The sequence below is a fragment of the Antedon bifida genome, chromosome 2 (genome assembly GCF_963402885.1).
Source record: "Antedon bifida chromosome 2, ecAntBifi1.1, whole genome shotgun sequence".
Lineage (NCBI taxonomy): Eukaryota > Metazoa > Echinodermata > Crinoidea > Comatulida > Antedonidae > Antedon > Antedon bifida.
The window spans coordinates 7,365,371-7,385,777 of NC_136227.1; the positions used below are offsets into that span (position 1 = coordinate 7,365,371).

A 20,407-nucleotide genomic window follows, 5' to 3' on the forward strand; every position below is an offset into this window, starting at 1 on the left:
ATATAGGCTTAACAATATTCCTCAAAACAATAAAAGAAGACACATGTTTTACCGATTGAATTCCTACAGGGAATTATTATCTCAATTGTTTAACAAAAGGTCATTGACCTTTTTGACTAAACTACTTTGTAGATGATAATGTCATTTCCGTTATATTATGATAATAATACTATGATTTAATAATACAGTACACGGATACTTCTTAAATCAATGTTGCTGTGGTTATTGTAAAGCATGATATCATTTCCACCATTGCCAAGGTCAGTCATTTCCACCTTTTGCATCATGCAGACAAATATAGATTTAATGCAATTAAGTTTTGTGAAAGGATTCTTCCCAGTATTGTGACAATTTAAAGATAATTCTTCAACCATATATTTTTTATATCTAATTGGTAAATTTGTTTTTGTCTTTTTATGTGTATATTGATCTGTGCAATTTTTATTGTTATGTAAATCCCAAGCAATTCATTTTCTTTTCTGTGATTTGTGGATATATTAAAATAAATGAAATAAAATTGGTTTTTTTTTAATACAGAATTTCCTCACACATTTAGGCCAACGTGTATAAAGAACAGTAGTTTCCCAAATAAACTGCTGCTGTGTTATCAACAAATACATCGCGTGTCACAGCTTTATTTTATTAATTTTTATTTCTTCCATACATAATCAAAATTCTTGAAATACTTTCATCTGTATCCTGATATCATAGAAGAGAAATTTGTTGTTGTTGATCCATTGGGTAAAAAAAGAAACATTCTCTTCTTAAACAAAATTGTTGTTAAACTGAAACTGAAACTAAACAAGTTTCTTGTACAGTGTAACAGTTTAACTTTTCTTCATATTTCTATGATTTAGAGAAACAAATGGAATGAAGTCAAATTTAGAAAAATATATATAAACATAATTAAGCCTATCTTGGACATGAAAATACTAAATAATATATAATATATAATCAGTACAAAAAGGTATGTGACTGTCTTAAACACTGCCTACACTATCAGAATTTATGTGACAACAAAATGTGATGTGACCATATATGGACACGATGACGTCATATTACTACCATATTTAGGCACATCACTACCATATTTGGGAACTTTTTTTAGTTTGATAGTGTAGACATGGCTTTAAAGGCTAGGTGCGGGCAAAACATTTCTATTGATCATACATTCCAATAATTATCGATCTATAGTTTCCCCTATGTTTCTTAATTTTTTCGATTTTATTTGTGTTACACAAGCTTGTTGAAAATAAGCACTTTCTTATCAGTGGGGGGATAGTTTAAATTACACAGTAAAATCTCTATTCTTTTGTACACAAATTTTGTAAATACAGAGGCTTTTTAAAAAGCTATGAAAAATTAACGGTGTCGTAAAAAATGTTATCAGATGACTAAATATAGGTAATATAACTTGAATTTTACATTTCTGGTATTTTTATTCAACTTCAGATTTTTATTTTCATGCTATAGAAAAAATTATCCACCGTATATCCACCATCTTTTTTCACCTTCTAGGGAGTCACCAGACATGTTATTACATTAGGTTAAACTACCTAACTACTGAAAAAAAGTCTTTCTGGTTTTTATGGCAGAATTTTGCCAAATTTTGTATTTGACCATATTAAGAGAAAGTTATGTTTTTTCGTCTTGATTTATGTTACAAATTACAGATTTATGTACAATTAACCAGATATTATATTTAAAATTCATGCCTGTACCTGAGCTTTAAAGTGCATTGACGAAAAAAAAAGATGACTAGTGTGAGTTCTGGCTTATTAATTAGAACCCCTGTGCCTGTTACTTGTATAAATGCATTATAATCTAATAATTTTAATTCCAGATGTAATACAATGTTCTACTTTAGCTCAACGCATTACGTGAAAAGACTGACCTCTCAATGTATTCTCTTTCTTCCAGTACCCATGCGAATAATGTAACATAGACCTATCTTAAATTATGTTGAAATACTCTATCAAAAGAATGCCTATATTTAAAACGTTAATCATTTCATTTTTAGGAAAAAAAAAACATTATTGTGATTAGCTTATACCACGGAGAGAAATACTTATCCATGCTTGTACCAGGGAGATGTAAACTTTCTGCTTGTACCAACACACTATCCTAGCTTGTCCAAAGTAACAGTGTGGGATAGAGAAATTCTTTGATTTTTCGTTTGTTTTATGTACGTAAGCTTAGAAATTAATATGAGGAAATAGTTTATTCTATGCAAACAATATTCGAAAATAAGCCTGTCCTAAATTCTGCCGAAACGCTACCAAAGGAATTTCTAATACATCCCTAATACAGTATTCCATGGAGAAGAGTATTATGTAAAAGTAAAAACAGTAATATGCCATATACTTACATGGATTATTTTTTTAGCAGACGATGGATAAATTAGTTCACATAGACTTATGATAGTATGTGGCAATGATATTACATAAATTGTTTTTATAGTGCAATTGAGAAGCTGCAATTGACACTATTAAACCAAAGAACTTCCTGTAGCCGTCTGATTGGTTTCAGAACACCCTCTCTTCATGTCCGCTTCCAACGTATCTGTTGTATACGTCACCAGTATATGATGTGATTTGCGTACCATTTGTATACGTCACCGGTGTGTGATGTGACTACTTGTAAGGTTCCAGAAGTCCGGATACCCGTGGACTTTCCTTATCTAAGCTTTGATTGGCGAAATATGGTGAAATCGATTTGTGAATGTAAATGTAACCTTGATAAAGGCTCAACTTTACTCTTCAATGAGAAATTAATAAAACAGGTTCATTGTTATGACAAACTCTGATGACTTAAACAAACGCTTAAATAATTTATCAGACTTTTATTCGAAATTTTTAAAAAACTGCATTATTATATCTGCATTATTACGATATTATGCTAGTATTTTGCCAATCTTTAAGAAGAGTTTCTATTGTAATTTTATGATAGATAAAGCAGCATTTCAGGATTCAGTATTACATAGGCCTCGCCTACAATTTGCAAAAAAAGGCCAAAAAACAAGCAAGTTATTTTTTACTTTTAGTCAGAGAATATTACGGTGATTGCGCGCAACTAAATAGTTAAGAACTTCGAAATAGCAGCTAGAATGACTATTAGAAGTAAATTGACTGCTTGTAGTTGGCACGTTGAAGAAGGATTTGTATCTGTGGGGGAAAAAAAAGAAAAAAAGTAGAAAACCATTTTTGTTAAATGAATTGAAGCATTACGATAATAACAATCTTTATACAATGGCAACACAATGAATTGTATCAGATATCTTGTACATCCAAAATATCATGCAATGTTGCTAAATCAGTTGGACTCTCTCAAGAAATACAAATAAAATAAGCAAAACGCTAAATAAAAAGTAAAAATATAAAGTAACACAGCCAGAAATTAATGTTATAGGCCTATGTGTATAAACAAGGCCAACACAGTGATACACTTGTATTATTTTCCACTAGGCGAATTTGTTCGCACACGAATCGAAAGCGTCAGCTTATACGCATGCGTATTCATGTTTCCATCTTCCAAATTCCTATCTACGCATGCGTATAAGCTGACGCTTTCGATTCGTGTGCGAACAAATTCGCCTAGTCGGCTTTATAATACCTTGTACATCCGGAATTTCATAGAGTGTCAAAGTTCCACTAACGGTACTAGTTACAAGAAGTGTTGCTGAACCAGTTGGGCTCTCGTCCTTTGGAATGAATCTAAATTAACATAATGACATTTAACAATTAAAATTTATTGGACAATAACTGCAAGTTAAAGCCGTATAATAACTTGTAACTTGATAATTATGTGCAATAATGAGCAAAAGATGCAAATGGAAATTGCTGGTATTATAAATTGGAGCGAAGTGTCACGAGAATAAATTCGCCTTAAGCGTGGTTCCCACTAGCGACGCAACGCAAGGACGTAACGCAACGCAAGTGAATTGACCAATCACAAGCGATGGCTTATTCGCTTGTGATTGCTAACTGTCTATAACTTCGCTTGTCATTGGTTAAAATGCTTGCGTTGCGTTTACGTCCTTGCGTTACGTTCTAGTGGGAACCAAGCTTTATGGAAAAACAGGCTTTTAAGAAATCCCAGAATATTATGATGGCGCTAGTTACTCTTTATATATTATATCGTTATGCATGATTTAATTATTAAGAACGATTACATAATGTATACAGTTCAAATAATCAGTCGCTTTTAATTGGTCAATTTGCTTGCGTTGCGGCTTACGTCCTTGCGTTGCGTCCTAGTGTGAACCACGGTTAATAGAATCAAGTCATGGGGTGATAAAGTAAACGTGTAACCATGCCTTACCTTAGATCTTCTGGGTCCAAATCCCCAAGATTTCTTTTTTCTAAAAGTGCTGTGAATGTTTCGTCAGTTCCACCAGCACGAAAGATTGATTGGAAAGTTGGATGTCCTTCTAGGCTTAGCTTGTATATCATAATAGAGGATGACCTATCATTACCAACAAATATCAGTTTGTTTCCATCGATCTCACCAAATGCCAGTGACTCACATTCTGGTCCCTAAAACATTGTATATTACAATATAAAAATATAGAATTTTCTGGACAGATATTCTGCATAGCGTTAAAAAAAAGAAAAACATTATTTGAACGATCTCTTCATCAATATTCAATCAATCCATGTAAATTGTTACTGATGAAATGTGTATAAAATTCGATTTCATTTCTCGAAAAAAAAGTCATGTACAACGAGTCGGCCTGTATTGAATACTTTCAATATCCGAATAAGGTCACCAGTGTACCACGTTACCTTGTTATCTGATCTGGAGTCAAAGAGATCTTCTGGTGTTTCTTCACTTGGGTCGTCTGGTTTAGTATCTCCATTAAACACGTCTGGATAGTTTAGTGCCATCATACTTTCAATCTCGTCTCCACTGTCGTATACCATGGTTAAGTTGTTATTGTTTATTCTAAATATTGACCAACTTCGCCCGCCATAGTGGAACAATGTTTCAATCTTGCCATCATTGTCCAACCCATCAACTGTACTGAACTGCAGACGACCTAAAAACATCGACATTTTCAATTCATTTCACGAACTACACAATTATGTCTTTTATGCTGATTTAGAATTTTTACCAACAAAATAGAAAGAGAACAAACAAATAATGGTAATTTTGTAAAATGACTTCAACAAGGTTAAAATAATTCTTTTGCTAAGCAAGTTTATTAAACCTGATAATTGTTTGATAATTCAATTAAATTTTCTTTAAAAGAATAATTACCAAGTTCATCTTTATTATCCAGATACATCTTGACGGTTTGTGACATGTTTTCAGAAAGCAGCGACTCTAAAAGAAAGGATATGACCAACATTGTGAAAATAGTGGAAATATTCATATGCGAAATGGTAAGTTGTCTTTCTTTAGTTTGTTAATTTAAGAAAGAGTACTTAAAATGGGAAATTAATTGAAATTAAAGATATGCACAAAAGTTTACTACTTTATGTTAAAATATAAATATTCATATGGAAATATGAATATTCATGTCGTGTAAAATATTGAGCCGTTGATTCCTTAGTGCGTAATTTCAAAAATATTAGGAGAAAGAAAAGGATTTAATTTCAAAATTATTATCATAAACAGAAAAATGATTGAAGACTAGTACTTTGTATGTTAATACGCTTTGTACTCAAACATTTCTTTATGTATGTATGTACTATACCAGAAAGCACTAGAGGTAATTTTCTATTGAATTAAATTCATGTTTATGGTGTCTTAATAATAACATTAGCAATGATTTCAGTTGCGATGTATCTGACCTTTGACCAATTTTTCTCCTCGTTTATCTTCCTCCCATTTACTGTCATCTGTTCTGTAAGTAATCGAATCACCTTCATTGGCAGTCGCGATGTACTCAACTCCATTAATTTCATAATGAATTATACTGTCTGGCTGATAGAAACTGTACACTGGCCATGATTTCATATTGATACCTAAAAAGAGAAATCTTGTTACAGTAGAACCTCTATTAAAGGGACACAAAACATGATGACTAAACATAAAGGTTTCTCCTGCTGAACATCGTGACCCGTTTAACAGGAAAGTGTCCCCTTTTAGGAGGTCTCGGCTTAAATGCGGTGTCCAAAAGGAGGCGATCTACTGTATTTTGCTAATGAGACACCATGCATGGAGTACATTAGTAATTATCATATTTCATATCACATCCGAACAATATATTCATAACAGTAGTACCATAATTTGCATGGATGGTCTTTTTTTCATTTTAGACTGATTTTGCGTTCCGACAACCATTTAGTACCTGAATCTTTATCACTTGCGTCTAGCGTAAGGTCTTTCCAAGACTTTATCCCCAAGCCGACAATTTCTTCCACTGAGCTTGTTGCCATATCAACAATAGCAATGGCATTATTCTCCTATAAAAAAGAAAAGAACGTTTGATAACCAGGGAAGAGTGAAATTACTCTATAATCTCACTCTTTTCTTGTTAATTTGATTGTTTTAGGAATCCCAAAAGATGCAAGTAATGTGACCAATCACAAGCACGGATTACTAAGAACTGTCGCTACTCGCTATAGTTAGGCAATTCTTGAATCTGCAAGTGGGCAAAATAAAAGCCTCCAGTAATATAATCTGTAGTATTTTATACAGCGAGACTCATTTTAGATGACTTGCGATAGACAGTTATATTCTATCTAGTGACAGCTGCAGAATTGAGTGTTTTAATAAAAAATGGCAAACTCGGCGTTGCAAAAGTTTGGTAAAGTTTGCTAGTGAAGGACCTTAGTGGGGACCGACGACGGTGGCATACGAGGATAAAAGACATGCCTGCTGAATAAATATATTAACGGTACCTGAAGTGCAACGTAAGCTTTAGATTCATCACTACTAAAAGCTATGTATTCTGGTTCCATGTTCTGCGAGAATGTATCTTGTTGTTGGCTAATGTACCCTTTGTACGGATATCTTACGTACTTCGCCTCGAGCTCGTCGGACCTACAATAAAGAGTAATAAGTTAGATGTGCAGATTTATTCCCTTTATTTCTGTATCGTATTTATAATATGAGACAACGATCCATAAACACTATGCGTTCCATAGTGCGGCGCTCCATACTTACTTACGATCAATCGGGTATGTCTGACGTCTGTCATAATTTTTAGACGATTAAATGTAGGCCTACATGTCTTAATTGTCTTTGAAATATTGCAGGTGTGCCACAAATTGCAATCCTCAACACATCCAGGGATGCTGTAGGTGTGTGATTTGTATATTGGTTTATGAAAGTTTACCAAATTTAAGTGTGCTGCGAATGAAACACCTCGGGCCATTTTAGGTGTGTTCTAGGTGAGTCATCGCACTATCACGCCTAAAAAGACAAGGACCTCTTTCACAGCCATTCGACTTTCAGATTATTGGGAAAAGGTAATAATTATGCAAGAGATCTCTACATTATACACTATTGATTGCATAGCACGTTATGATGCTTTAAAATCAATAGTTATAATTATTAAAGTGTAATACTAATGCATAATATTTGAATAATACCTACCTTGAATTGAATTTCTGAAAATCTGCATTTGAAATGTTTGGAGATTTGGAAAGATCGTTTGAAGCGAATGTAATAATTGATAGCGATCCTTCGGGGTTTACAATATCATTTCCACCAGTACTTGTAAATGCCTCGCCTTCATTCGCAACTACAATTCTCCTGCAGTTTTTGGTAAACTTTAACATGTCTGGTTCGCTGCCAACTTTAAAAAAGTTATACATTAATTTATACTCGATATAGAACGATTATTCGTCACAATAAACTTAAGTATACTTCTATATAACTTAGCATCTCGCTTACGTAAAATACAATTTTACTTAAGTACAATTCAGAAGTAAATAATCAAATGGAGTTGGAGAAGATCATATTGAAAACACAATACGATTAAACATACAGCAAGTATAATTTAATATAACTTAATTCTACTTAAGTTAAATGTAATTTTACTTAAGTATAATATAATGTATAATTCAAAGGTAAACGATCATTTTATTGGAAAAGACCGTACAGATAAGTAAACTTAAGTAAATTTAACTTTTTATATAATTTAGTATAGTTATATGTACAATTAAAAGATAGCTGTTAGGCCATAGTACATTGATACAAATACATACAATGTAATTAAACTTTATTATAATTCAATCTAACATATCGTTCTACTTGAGTTCAATTTAATTTTACTTAAGTATAATTATAAATCCAATTCAGATGTAAATGATCACAGTACATGTCATACAAAGCAATTATACAAATATAACTACACTTGAGCATAATTAAATTTATATACATAACATTTTACTTTAGTAAAATCATAATAATCATTCACAAATCATAAGGTACCGTAATATAGCAAAATAAAAGATTGTCGCACAAGTACATCACATTGTTACAATTTTAAAGTTAAAGTAGAATATTACAAGTTAAAATTCATATGCAAACGATTGTCAGAAGAACAAAATAATATTGATACAAAACCTGTTATATTTTGAACAATTTGGAAACTGTCATCTGTCTTGTTGTACAAACTAAATATAAGTACCGTCCCTGGTTGATATGGATCATCATTAGAAACAGTTACAGCTACGAAGTCACCACATAACTCGATGTCATTAGCAACTCCTGGTGTGTGGACCTTCTTTATGATGATTGGGTTGGATGCGTTGGAGAAATCTACCACGTGTATGAAGGATGAACCTGCGAATTTGAACACAATAAAATATATAGAAGATAAGTCTTCTGTAGAAATAAACAGTTTCAGTTATTATCAGTATATGTCAAAGGAATGACAATACGAGGGTCGCTTGAGAGTTGGCTGAGTGTTAAAAAGTTAAAAAACATTAACAATTTGTTCGTTCGTTTCACGGGAAGATTTTTGTTGGGTGGGTCCTCTGCAGAGGTTTGTATACTATCGCACCCTAGGAGCACGCGACTTCAACGCGTAATTGTACGTATGTCCTCCGAAACCGCTGAATGGTATACGTGCTCACATTTGGCACACTACTAATGTTTCTTGATGGGCCGCACACGTTAGGCTATATCACTTTCCTGAATTTTAAGGATAAACTCTAAAAAATGCAAAAAATAACCGTAATTTGACGTCTCAACGGCCATGTTTTGCGATTGTTACGTCTACGCAACCTCCTTTGTTGTGTACCGCCATGGCCGGATCTACAAAACATTGCCGGGCCGCATATTTTTTTTCCTATGAGGTTAGGGCATAAATAATGAATAATTCATTACTTTAATTATTTTCTATCATAAAGAATTGCAATTGCTGATCTACTCATATACTTAACATAACCCTACTATATAATAATCTCTCAACTATTTACAGTAAAAGAAGCATGCTATTGATAGACCTCGAACCCAGTCCTCGTACCTTTACCACTCGACCAAACAATTCGGTTGGCAAAACTTGTTGACACGAGGTATTTAATCTCTATTTATACTTACTCCTCCCATGCGAAGTATAACCACATATTAAGGCAGAAAAGACCGTGTGTAGCAAGGGTTACTTTTTTAAATAATACTGATAATCTAAAACGAATATTTGTTCTGTATTTGCACATTGCCCGTTACAGTGTCAAAGGCTTGAACCGAGAACTCCGGGATTGGAATAATACAAACATGTTAACCACGAATTAACCTGTATTCTAAGATAGTATATATTGCGATATATAGGATTTTTGTTTGTTATCCAAACGCTAATAATACTATATCAATATGTTATTTTGGAGCGCCATTGACGAGGAATGTTTGCTCTCATAGACCTACGCGGATACAAAAGACGTGGACCTAGATTCTTCTTCTATTTTAAGGAGCAAACTTCTTAGTTGAAGGCTACTGCTCCACTAAGGATACCATTGTGACATCGGCAGCCAACTACGGCGCCAATACGTCTGTCCACGACAGTGTGTGTGTGTGTATGAATGAACTAGTACACCGGGGTAACTCCCTACTCGTCTCGAAAGATGTACTAGGTTCTTTAAAGTGCACATGAGCCAGATGTACACTGGACCTACGGTTTATAGTCCTTATCCGAGAAGACTTGTTCTACCACCAGAACCATGGAGCGAGTGAGCCTCGAACCCTTGCCAATGTTATGGCTATGGATTTCAGTTCCACTGTCTGTCTCGGCCACACTCACTCACTCGCTTCCCGTTGCCCAACAAGTTTGTAAAATGTCACTGTCACATACCTGCACCATATACCAATTTGTTGACATTATCATACGCGCTTTGCTCGATCGCTCCTCCGTCGATTTCGTAGCTCGGAGAATCATCGGAATCGTATCCTGACGGAATATAAATCGTCGATATGGGTCTTAACTGAAATACTCCGTCTACAATTACAGCGTACAAAAGGAGTAGGCCTAATATAAATCCCGAACTAGGCATGTTTATGTTTTATAGATCTCGTGAAAAGCACGAACCTCGACTGCTATAATGAAATTCCTATTCGGCTTTCAGTCAGTCAGCCTGAAGGATGCTGCGTTTATTTATTCCGTCAGTGTGATAACAATCCGAGGCGTGGATTGGTCAATCTTGTCGGACATGTCGAAAATGTACATTATTGTCTAATGATGAATTATAAGCAATAGAAATCCATAAATTGGTGTTCAATACTCGAGGAAACAATATTAAACGAAATAGCCTTTTTACCTTCAATACGTTATCAATACATTATTTATTTATAAGGAAATATTAAAACTAAAACGTATCAATTATGAATTATTATGGCAATGATTGTGAAGTCATCAAGGACAAACACATCATTGTAATGTAACTTATAATATTACGGCTTTCGTTCTGAGTGAAATCAATGACTTAGCATAAATCGATTCCATTGTTTAAATATTAAAAACAAAACCACAACATTTTTAATTGGATCTTTATACTGAAACTTCACTTTTATAACAGTGACATGGTGAAACGGTATACAAGGAAAAATACATTAAAAAGAATACTAAATTTCAAAAGTAATTAATAAAAAGTTGTTTTGACTTGTTTCATCTAAATACACTGGATTGTTTGTGAGTTTGCTTTATTTCTAAACCTTGCGTCGTGTTGTTGCTCGTTAAAGTTGACTTGTTGCTCTTTTTAAAAAAATTCGAAAAGCTCCGCCATCTCTTTAACAAACAATCTTAGATGATTAAGTTCTCAATCGACTCATAATTTTGTTCTCTTTCGACTAATTTACCAACTCTTTGAGATCGTTGACGCGCCTCACACGTATTACTGATGAGGGCGCACTAAACGTTCGCACAGCGAAACAGGACTCAAGAAAAACGTTCTCACCAGCCTTTGTTTATAGTTAAAAGATAGACTCATGCCTATAGTGAAGATTATAAACGGTTGGCTTCGCGCCAACGTTGCTCACTATTGACTACGCTATCTAGTTTTGTTTTCGTCTAAACAAGGTAATAACTGTTGTTTTGTGTCGTGAAAACAACATTAGTTTTATATTCCCTGCCGCTCTAACTCCAGCTATTCATACTAATAACAGTCGTTTACATCTTATATGCGTTAAGGACTAGTTACGAAAAATGAACACAATTATTTATTTCACAACAACAACAAAATCGTCAAACAAAAATCACACGGCAAGCTTCTAAGTGCCATCCACTTGGTCTGTAATTACGATTTACTTTATCAATGCAGCAATGTCCTTTGATAAATAACTATTTAGGTATGCCGCCCTCAGTTCCTATCCTTCAGTAACAAAACTGGAAATACCCGAAAATTACCGGAAATAATTTGCATGTGAAGAATAATATGGAATTAATTAATTTACCATATCGAGTTATGAATGTTACATTGTATTTGCTCAGCGATATTCATTTTCTTAGAATTGTTTTCGCAGACCTAAGACTATGGCCAGTTATCCTATACAGATGTTTATGCGATATCGTAGTATAAAGGTTACAATAAACAAGATTCAAGATTAATTACACACTATTGCACACTTTGCATATCACGCGTGTAATAGTCGTGTAATCGCGAGGACCAATTAACAAACGTTTTACGATACTTTCACTGAACGGAAGTACAATTTAATTTATAACCTAATAATAAGGCATTTTTCCGTGTTCACTGGTAAATTGATTAGGCAGTAGACCTACTATATAGGTAAAAAGTACAGAAAAGCGATAAAACGCATAGTGATACCGGACCGACAGACAGACCGACAGACCGACAGACCGACCGACCGACATAGTGAACTATTGAGTAAAAATCACACGGCATCTGGCCTGTACAGTAGACCTACTATATAAATTGTCTTCTGCGTGCCGCATTATCTTCCCTCTCCGCCCACACTCTCCGCCCGCCCGCCCAATTGTTGTCTAAACGGAAGCGTTCAAGTAACGTTAACCAACACATAGCATAACGGTAATAGTGGACGGACATTTTGAGGAGAGAAAAACGGAAACATTTTCATCCAAGCCACCCGATTGATATGACAATTCTAAGGCGGTTTAAACGAAACCGTCCAATTTTTTGTTTGTACCATATTTATTGAGGGTGGTCCATCCAGCAATTGCTGATCATTAGGGATCCTCAGAGGTTCACAAGACAAACATATACACAGGATGCTCTACATAAACAAATTCTTATTACAAGTCTTTGGGAGTGGAGTTGTAATTTTTTCCTTAGAAAAAATCCCGACATGTGACGGGACTTGAACCCAGGACCCTTGTAGTGGTAGCCAAGCATCATAACCACCAAGCCACAACTCCACATGACATGGACGGAATTTTGAAGCACGGTAACATTTTCACCCAAGAAGTTTAAACGACTTCCTACGTATTAAACGGAAGGGCAAATGCATTTCATTGGTCAAAATGTAGGCCTATGTTTCAATTTTAAACAAAAATTGTACTCTCTTTAAATAAAGATAGGAGGGGTTTGGGGAGTGTGTTGGTGGTTGATCACACCCATCTATCCTCACACCCTTCCTAAACGCCCGTTTTTTCAAAATGCAACCATTGATATGAAGACAGGGATAGACATTTTAAAAATCGTGTACTATTACAATTAAAAAGTAAATTGAGCACAGAACAGGAAGTCACGCACAAGTACGGGTGAAGACCTTCCAAAACTACGGTACCTCGATTGGATTAATTCACAAAGAATACTATATAAGTCCCGGATTATAAACAGAAAAGAAATATCACCTTTTATCTGAACATTTTTATTATAGGCGTACTCCTCTATGAACAGTAGGCAGTACGCGTAAAGCATTGTTTACACTATCAAACTTTATGTGACATAGAAATTTGATGTGCCCATATATGGATATGATGATGTCATATCACTACCATATTTGGGAATATTACTACCATATTTAGGCACATCACACGTTTTTTGTTAAACTAGTTTGATAGCGTAGACACACTTAATACGTGCATGTTGTGGATCACCTAACTCGTCTTGGTGACGAGTTCAAATTTAGTTGATAATGTATTCCTTTATGTTTGTTTTTAAATACATTTATGTTTATAATTTGAAAAAAAAAGCATAATTAACATTGTTTGATTAAGAAATATAAATCATGTTTAATTCATAATTAAGGTTAAAGCAAATCCGAGCAAATCAAAAATGCAAATGTAAAATCATGAATAAAGAGTGGGCCTATAGTCGATGACAACAAAATACGTCACAATGCACCCGCTTGGCAGTTGACCAATAAAGATGTGATGAAGTAAAGGGGAATCCCCCACTTCACACCGAACCTCACATGACGTATTCACTACTGAGCTTACCAATCCGATTTAGCTATTATATCACATGATGTGCAATTGGTTGTAGTGAAAATATTAGAACACCGAGGGTAAACATGTAAAGGATTTAATAATTAAGTAGATTGTGATAGAGTACTCAATCATTGTTGTTTCTTGAATGTGCACTCATATATTAGGCCTATTTATCGTAAAGTATGTACAATAGGCCAGACCATGGAGCTGCAGTACAGCGTGTTTATCGAAATGATCTACCGAAATATGTTATCGATGCTATGGGGTATAATCAAATGAAGATGGATGGGTTGGTGGCGCCGGATCTGGAAATGTAAGTAGGCTAACTAGGCAAGGTGTTTTCCGACATCACGTGTGGATCGTGCTAAAACAGTCTTTTATTATAGGTCTGCTGTAGGCCTACACATTTACCTCATTTTTAATCTATGTTAGTTAAATTCCTTAAATTAATTCATTTAAACAATTGTTTTACACCATGTTCAGCCTATTTAGGCCCTAATAGATAGGCCTTTATTTGCTCTATTATCAAATACAGTCTTTTATTTACTCCATGCTTTTATGTGTCCTACGAAACCTCGTGGTCATAACATCTTTAGTCTTTATAGTATACTTACAACAGCTTTTATAAAATACAATTTCAAAATAATCACTAACAAATAAAATCATAATTTTTTAATTGATTTACAGAGACACATAAGAGAAAACTATTACACTGTTTATTCTATTATGCCTAGTATAAATTATATAACACCAATCCATATAAACAGACTTAATTTTTCATGAAAGGAGAGCATGGCATATACAGGCCTTAATCATATACAGTAACTGAACATTATATTAAAAATCATTATACGGGAATTGGTAAGATCGGCGAAGCTTCCCTGGTAAGCTGATAAACGATTTACTGAAACCAAATTTGCTAATATGGCTTCACATGCAGCCTGTTGAGCCTGTTGCATGCACAACGTTGTTACGAAATACCTATCAGTCTGTGGCCACGGATATTTCCACAATCAGTATACGTATTATCACTTAAAATGCAACATTTTAAAATGAATTCACTTTGAAACACATCGGTCACCACGACATCTAATAGTACACCTCCTCCTTGTTCTAATGGTTTATATAAATATATACTTCTATACTTATATATATGTTCTTTGCCTGTTTATAAATATTTGTTAAAAACATTTTCAATGGTTCTGTTTGTAAGCCCATAATATAAAACAGTCAATATTTGATTGTTAATTATTTAATCCAATTGATTTTCATATGTTAGATGGTATTAAATATACAAGGCATATAAATCATATATACTGTTGAGTGTAGGCTATATGTATTTTTTATGAGACTTGTTTTTGTAGGGACTGCATTGCGAAATATTGCATATAGGCCTATAGAGATTATTTATTTATTACCATCTTTAATGAGGGTGGCCTCTCCAGTTCCATTGAAGGAACTGATCATTAGGGCCCTCGATTAAACATACAATACAAACATAAAATATGAGTATAAAAAGTTAAGTATATAAAATATGTGTAGGAGTAAATCAATTGTTAAGTTCTCTTACAATAATAATAATATGATTACCGTAGCCTACATGTATGTAGGCCTAGTAATATCAAAACTAAGCTTGTTTCAGTTACATTTATTAAAATGTTACTTTTCTTATATTCTCCATTTCAGTACAAACTACTATTATTATTTCGTGTTTTTATTATGTGATAATTTCAATTTTATTATAACATTTTATCATTTATCAACAATTGATATTATATATATATATATAACGACATATCCAGAATTTTGAAGTGAGGAAGGACATGGCCCAAACATTATTTTATTTAAATGACCATTTTGACCATCAGTGTAGCATATAGCCAAAGTGTCAATACCACCGTTTGCAATGCAATTGTTAAAATATAGCGAAAAAATACAATACAAAAACTATGTTTTCTACTCCAATTCAAATTGATGAGTAGGTAAATATATTGTCCCAATGAAAAATTATTATTATTATTTTTTGGGTATTTATTTACATTTTTTAATATGCCATTTTAATGTCACATAATAGTTATTCACTTTTACCAAAAATTGAATCTAAAAAAAAATGCTTTACATAAAAAACTGGTCAATGTGTTTTTGGTTGAATTTAACCGTTTATTTTGTATTTTATAAGTGATAAACTTTATTAAAACTGCGAAATGGCCAATTTGGAGGACAATAGATCTTTAAATCAAAATATTTTAATGAAGATGTTCCTTGTTGAATTCAGTGGTGCACTCCAAGCAATGGAGATGCGTCAGAGAAACAGGTTATAAAAAAACATAGTAAATGTGTACCGCACATTGCTGTTAAATAAAACATTAAAGCGTGGTTACCACTCCACTAGAGACGCAACGCGATGATCAGGGGGATTACCACCTATCTGATAGTACAGTGATTAATTTACTATTGGTAATCCTTGGCCACATTGTCTAAAAGACATAAAATAAAAAATAAAATATGTAGACGTTGTTGACCAATGACAAACGACAGTTCTAATAATCCATCGCTTGTGATTGGTCAAATCACTTCACTTCTTTAAGATGACCAAGGCAAGGTGCACAATTAGTTTAGCTTACCTTGTACTTATAAATATATATTAATCATTATTTTACTTATATGAATATTTTATCTTCGTCGACTATGGCTAAATTAATAATACAGTATCTTGTTAAAGTGAAGAACATCTTGATTTTCCACCACACCGATATAATTATTTTAGGCCAAACTTGTTGTTATTATTACTTATCAGGTCGATTGTACCAGGGAGTTGTACTTACAACAATCAATTACAATTACTCCCTGATTGTACTAGACGTGAAACATGCAGATGTTATACTTTAGTAGCCTATGATGTTTTAAAAATAATTGTAAATAGTTGACTTGGGCAAACTTATTCTTTGGGTGATCATTAAATCCCAAATAATCATCAGTACAGTATAGGATTTGAAAATCAAGCTGGAATGTATGCGTTCCGGTGTTATCACAAAACAAATATTGAATTTGGTAGTATATGGTTTTCTAAGTACGGCAATCTAGATAATACATAGTGTGTTTTGTATTAGGCCACACACTAATGTAAATTATATTACATTTTATGACCTCATAACAATAATGAATGCAATATAAGGCTTAAATCATGACTAAACACATCTGCAGGCCCACTGAAATAATATAATAATGTAGGCTCAGGGTACCATAACTAGTCTAGACGCTTGGAATCAGCTTGTTGAACGTGCATCCGTCGTAACAGTGCCGCTTTAAGCAGCAGCGACACTTTTTTAAAGTTATTGGTCGTCACATAGGTCTAGGATCAAGAAAAACTACCCCTGTATAAGCCTTATTGTGACCTACTACTGTAATCTTGTTCAACCAAGACAAATAAGTGTCTGCTGGTAGTAAAAGTTGTAAATTTGAACAATTCTTGTAGAAGGGGTCTATGATTCGATTGTGACACATGTTATGCTCAGAAAATGCATATTTCCACTTTTTTTTATCATTGTTTTTACATTACATTTCATTTTTGGTTTTGTTTCTGGAAAATGTCAGCAACAAATTCAGATCTATTTTGGGAAAGTTGAATTTACCAGAAAGTTTATACTTAGACCAAATTTAATATTAGTATGACCATTACGGATGTACGCTTTAACGACCGGTTTTCTCAAGGACGTTAGAAAAAAAAAACTTCGATTACAAACAAAATCCTACCATAGGAATAAAACTAGAAAAAAGTTCATATATGTTTTATTATTTTCGACGTATGTAAAAATAATTTTTTTCAATGCAAATCATTTTTCATAATCAATCATAATAATTCGATATATCTATTGTAAAAATTGTTTATTCATTCATTTCATTTTACTTTTATTTCGGATACGTACGTATAATTATTTTATTATTTGCGACGTATGTAGGCCTAAATATAATTTTTATTTAAATACAGTCAAATTTAACCTTAATTTGATACATCTAGAGTGTAAAATTGTTTGTTCATTCATTTCATTTTACTTTTATTTCGGATACGTATGTCATCAATTGCATTAGAAAAAACAAGTTTAAAAAAAGGCTAACATTTTCATTTCATTTTTTTTTTCATTTGGTGGTTATCCTCTTTAATACTCATCTTGGAAGTCTAACAAAGGGACCTTGGGGGAGTGACTTACCTAAGTTGAGATAATCTCTTTGAATTTGTCATGGTTTGGGGCTTCTATAGTATCTTGGGGTAGTTTGTTCCATTTTCTGGTGGTTTTCGGTAAAAACGAATTTAAATAAATATTTGTTTTTGCTGCTACTTACACACACAAATACACCGGTATCAGATCATCTCAGGATCTCCATCATTTTGTGATGGAGCCTGGATGATTATTTTTGCATTTTCATTTTTTAAAGATATATAATTTAGTCTACGTTGGTCGGTTGGTCGGTCGGTTGGTTGGTAGGTAAACACTAACTCAAATTTGAGCATTTTCAGCCATGTGCATGCCCTTGTTTTTTCTATAGAAATAGGATGCCATTTTTATATCGCTTAATAGTTCTTACTGTGACCAATAAAGAAAATGTTAACGTGATAAACTTAATTTAAGAAAATTAAAACTACAAAATGACTTATGAAAATATGATTTTATTAAACTTTATTTCCAATGCTTTTCTGGACAATAGACATATTTAATGGACCTTATAAAAGGATTATGATATGGAATACAGTAGTACATTCTGTTTGTGCATGCTAAATATTCCTGTGGAAATTCCCATCCTGATAGTGGTCTCCGTTTTGTTATCGTCACGCATGACTAAATGATTACCATACATTACCTGTAATGTTCGATATGGTGCATTTAGTAGGCCTAGAGGCTTAGCCTAGCTTAACCTACATTTATGATATAAAATAGTTCAAAATACTGATGATGCCAAAAGAATAGCATGATTTTTTTTTACAAATAAGTTAAAGATGTATTGTCTCTCTGAAAAAACATTTTTTGTTGAATATGCCATTTTAATGTCACATAATAGTTATTCATTTTAACCAAAAATTGGATCGGAAACAAAACTATTTAACTGAAAAAACTGTAATTTAAAGTCAAATTGGCTGCCTGCCAATGGGGTTTTGATTTGGTTAATCGTTTATTTTGTCATTTTATAAGTGAAAACATTATTATTAGATTTTGTTTTCTACGGAAGTGATTAAATTTGTTAAAACTACAAAATAGCCTATTCAAAGTCTGATTTTATTAATCTTCATTTTTCATGTTTTAGGGGGACAATATATCTTTAAACAATCAATCAGCTTTATTTTTTAAGAGCCAGACAATGCGTCGTTTGTACATGGACAAAAGTTTTCCTCGCCAGAACATAAAATGGTTTCACTATAAAATATCGTTTAAAAACTTTATAAATAGGCCTACGTATTAATATTTCATTTTTTTAAATGGGACTATTAAAATTAATAAAATAAAAAGTAATTAATTATTTATGATTACTTTACCGAATATTTGGTAATCTTTTTAATAATATTATTAACTTTATTGTTTCTCTTTTTTAACAGAGGCGCTATCCACAAGGGATGTGCAACAAAATAATATAATAGTACACAGATAATAGTAAACACTTAATTGATTACAATATAAATGAAAGTACAAGTGATTAAAAAGAAAAAAAAACACAAAAAAAAAAACAATACTGAAATTAAATTACAAATTAAAGTAAAAACTACTGTATATTTAAATATGTAGTACAAAAATCAATCAAGTAATTAAAAAGTATTATAAATTTCATTGCGTTCTTTCCATGCGATTGTTAAGAATAGTTTACAAAATTTGTCAAAGATATTACTTGTCATTTCATAATTAACATGGGGTATAGATTCTGTTATAATAATAAATAATATTTTTTACAATTTGTTTATGTCATACGCATCCAGCAGCGAGCAAATCGCCAATTACAGGATGAATAAATAAACTATTAATAATATATCATGCTTATAAACTCATAAGTCTCATTTGAGGCTTAGGGAGTGAAGTGGAAAGAGTCGTTATTTACAACCCTAGCACTAGTACAGGAATGACCCCTGGACTGGAACCCGGGATTGGAAGGCAAGCCCGTCAACCACCAAGATACAGCTCCACAATATTAAATTATGATTTTATTTTTTTTAATGAGTCACATTTTCCAGCGATAGAGAGGAATGACCGTGTATCTTATCAGCAGTCGATACTGTATATATTGACATTATCATTGAAGAAGATGGACATGATAATGTCAACAAAGAACGGAACATATTAATATGTGTTAATTTAAAAGTATCGGTCGCACCTCATTTCGGACGTGACGCAACTCATATTCCTATGTTTGTTTGTTTTTATTGTTTTTCTTCAGATTTTGAATAGATTATTTGTAGTTTTAATAAATTTAATCACTTCCGTAGAGAAAAAAACCGGAAAAATTAATGTTTTCACTTATAAAATAACAAATGGCTACATTCAACAAAAACCCATTGGCTGGCAGCCAATTTGACTATTTTTTGCTTTAAATTACAGTTTTTTAGGTAAATACATTTTTTTTCGATCC

The 20,407-nt window shown here is 32.9% G+C and overlaps 2 protein-coding genes across 2 annotated transcripts in view; one reads left to right on the forward strand and one right to left on the reverse strand.

Moving 5' to 3' along the window:
- Nucleotides 1-2,846: 2,846 nt before the first annotated feature.
- LOC144836056 (mesenchyme-specific cell surface glycoprotein-like) lies at nucleotides 2,847-10,490 on the reverse strand. Its single transcript, XM_078691232.1, has 11 exons — nucleotides 10,244-10,490; nucleotides 8,521-8,739; nucleotides 7,546-7,747; nucleotides 6,849-6,990; nucleotides 6,296-6,410; nucleotides 5,796-5,969; nucleotides 5,260-5,325; nucleotides 4,785-5,038; nucleotides 4,321-4,535; nucleotides 3,613-3,713; nucleotides 2,847-3,164 (listed from the first exon to the last, which is right to left on the reverse strand). The coding sequence occupies exons 1-11, from the start codon at nucleotides 10,440-10,442 to the stop codon at nucleotides 3,073-3,075; spliced, it is 1,779 nt and encodes a 592-aa protein (XP_078547358.1). The 5' UTR covers nucleotides 10,443-10,490; the 3' UTR covers nucleotides 2,847-3,072.
- Nucleotides 10,491-13,846: 3,356 nt separating this feature from the next.
- The window catches only part of LOC144836068 (receptor-transporting protein 3-like), a 30,124-nt gene continuing 23,563 nt past the window's right edge, over nucleotides 13,847-20,407 (forward strand). Inside the window, exon 1 of the mRNA XM_078691247.1 lies at nucleotides 13,847-14,111. Coding sequence (XP_078547373.1) covers nucleotides 13,981-14,111 — 131 coding nt within the window. The 5' untranslated portion in view covers nucleotides 13,847-13,980. The remainder of the gene's footprint in view (nucleotides 14,112-20,407) is intronic.

What these genes read in the sequence shown, in the direction of transcription:
- LOC144836056 (XM_078691232.1), bottom strand. Translation starts at nt 10,442, where the DNA reads ATGCCTAGTTCGGGATTTATATTAGGCCTACTCCTTTTGTACGCTGTA. An exon ending in CGCAAGTGATAAAGATTCAG is followed by an intron (nt 5,970 to 6,295) that starts GTACTAAATGGT and finishes TTCTCTTTTTAG; the next exon opens with GTATCAATATGAAATCATGG. An exon ending in TGAAATTCCGGATGTACAAG is followed by an intron (nt 3,165 to 3,612) that starts GTATTATAAAGC and finishes TTTCCCCCACAG; the next exon opens with ATACAAATCCTTCTTCAACG.